Here is a 1,366-nt window from a genome sequence, read left to right as displayed (position 1 = left end):
AAAAAAAAAAAAAAAAAGGTGGGGAGGGAAGGGGCAGCAAAGACTTGATGTATCGATGTGGAGATGCAGGACGGTCACGGGGATGCTCCCCATTTACTGTTCCACCCCCTGGATGGGCGACTCTGGGGAAGAGGCAGCGTTCAGATTTGGGGGCGGGAAGAAATTTTATGTCGAGCTCATAAAGGCCTCTCCCCCCTCACCTCTGCTTCCTCGAGGATCACTGTCACACTCTCCCCTTCAGCTTCCTCCAGGACGTCATCTCTCAGCAACCTCTTGCTGACCAGCAGCTGCTCCCTCCGCGCTTTCCGCAGAGCTGGTGGCAAAGGAGTCAGCTGAGCGTTGGAGAGGCACCTAGGACCCAGAACCCGGTCCCCCACCCGGAGGCCTCACCCTTCCTCCGACCGCCGTACCCCCATTCTCCAGTGCCCTCTCGCCCGCCCGCACCTGCTTCCCGCTCTCTCCGGCGACGCCTTAGTTCCTCCACTCCGCAGCCTACGGGCCTGAGCAGGCCCTGCCGTCTGCTCCACATGGGGGAGCTGGAGGGAATTTGTAGGGAGCCTGCGGTGAAGAATACGGACTCCAGACCAGAAAAGAGAACCAACCGCGCAAGCGCGGATCTGGACGCGAGAATAAGCGCGAGGAGGCGGGGTTGTGGGCGGAGCTAAATCGGTGTGGGCCGGGCTAAGGAGGAGGGGCGCTGGGGGCGGGGCGCCATCTCGTGGTAGGTTGTTGGAACCAAGCCCTTCTGGACCACTGAGGATTTTCTTTTTTAAGATTTTTTTATTTATGCATACAAGAACTGGGGTACAAGCCAGAGGTGGGGGCGGGGGTGAGAGGATTCATCAGAGACAGAGTGGGGAGCCCAACAGGCAGACCCGACTGAAATACACTTCTGAGGGGAACAGCGGGGAGGACTGGAGAGGTCTTCCAGGCCATGTGGGTCACTTCCCTGGCTGGGGAAACTCATGCTGTATAGCTTTACAGTTCTGTGCTTTAGCCCCTTTCGCCACCAGGGAGGGCCCCTGCTCAAGTTTTTGTCCTTCCCAATGCTGGGAAATATACACCGATGGGGTTATCCCAGGCAAATGACTGCCTCGTCCGGCTGATCGGAGCCGAGTCCGGCGAGGGACGATGAGGTTAAAGAAAACACAGGACGCCGAGGTTCTTCATCCAGGAGTCTCTCTCTTTATTGTCCATGACCCCCCTTTATATATCATTAGGCAGCAAGGGTTGAAGTTTGGGGGAGAAGAGTGGAAATTTACTGAGAAGGAGGTATGGGGGAAGTGAGGAATTTCTCTTATCACACCTCGCCAGATGTCGGTACTCCCTTTATTGCCAGATGTCGGTACTCCCTTTATTGCGCAGG

At 56.7% G+C, this 1,366-nt stretch overlaps 1 protein-coding gene across 4 annotated transcripts in view; it reads right to left on the bottom strand.

Moving 5' to 3' along the window:
- Positions 1 to 584, bottom strand: part of TMCO6 (transmembrane and coiled-coil domains 6) — a 5,184-nt gene extending 4,600 nt beyond the window's left edge. For all 4 annotated transcript variants that reach the window (XR_001145683.1, XM_004686533.2, XM_012728040.1 and 1 more), the window contains exons 1-2: positions 445 to 584; positions 201 to 313 (exon numbers count right to left, since the gene is read on the bottom strand). Coding sequence is in view for 3 of the 4 variants with exons in the window: in XM_004686533.2 (XP_004686590.1) it covers positions 201 to 313; positions 445 to 529 (198 nt within the window). In the remaining variant the exon portion in view is untranslated. The remainder of the gene's footprint in view (positions 1 to 200; positions 314 to 444) is intronic.
- Between the last annotated feature and the right edge of the window lie 782 nt (positions 585 to 1,366).

This window comes from Condylura cristata, unplaced genomic scaffold (assembly GCF_000260355.1).
Source record: "Condylura cristata isolate star-nosed mole 26May11 unplaced genomic scaffold, ConCri1.0 scaffold00021, whole genome shotgun sequence".
In the NCBI taxonomy this organism is placed as follows: domain Eukaryota; kingdom Metazoa; phylum Chordata; class Mammalia; order Eulipotyphla; family Talpidae; genus Condylura; species Condylura cristata.
The sequence above is the reverse complement of the archived record's forward strand: the minus strand, read 5'-3'. Positions and strand labels throughout refer to the sequence as shown.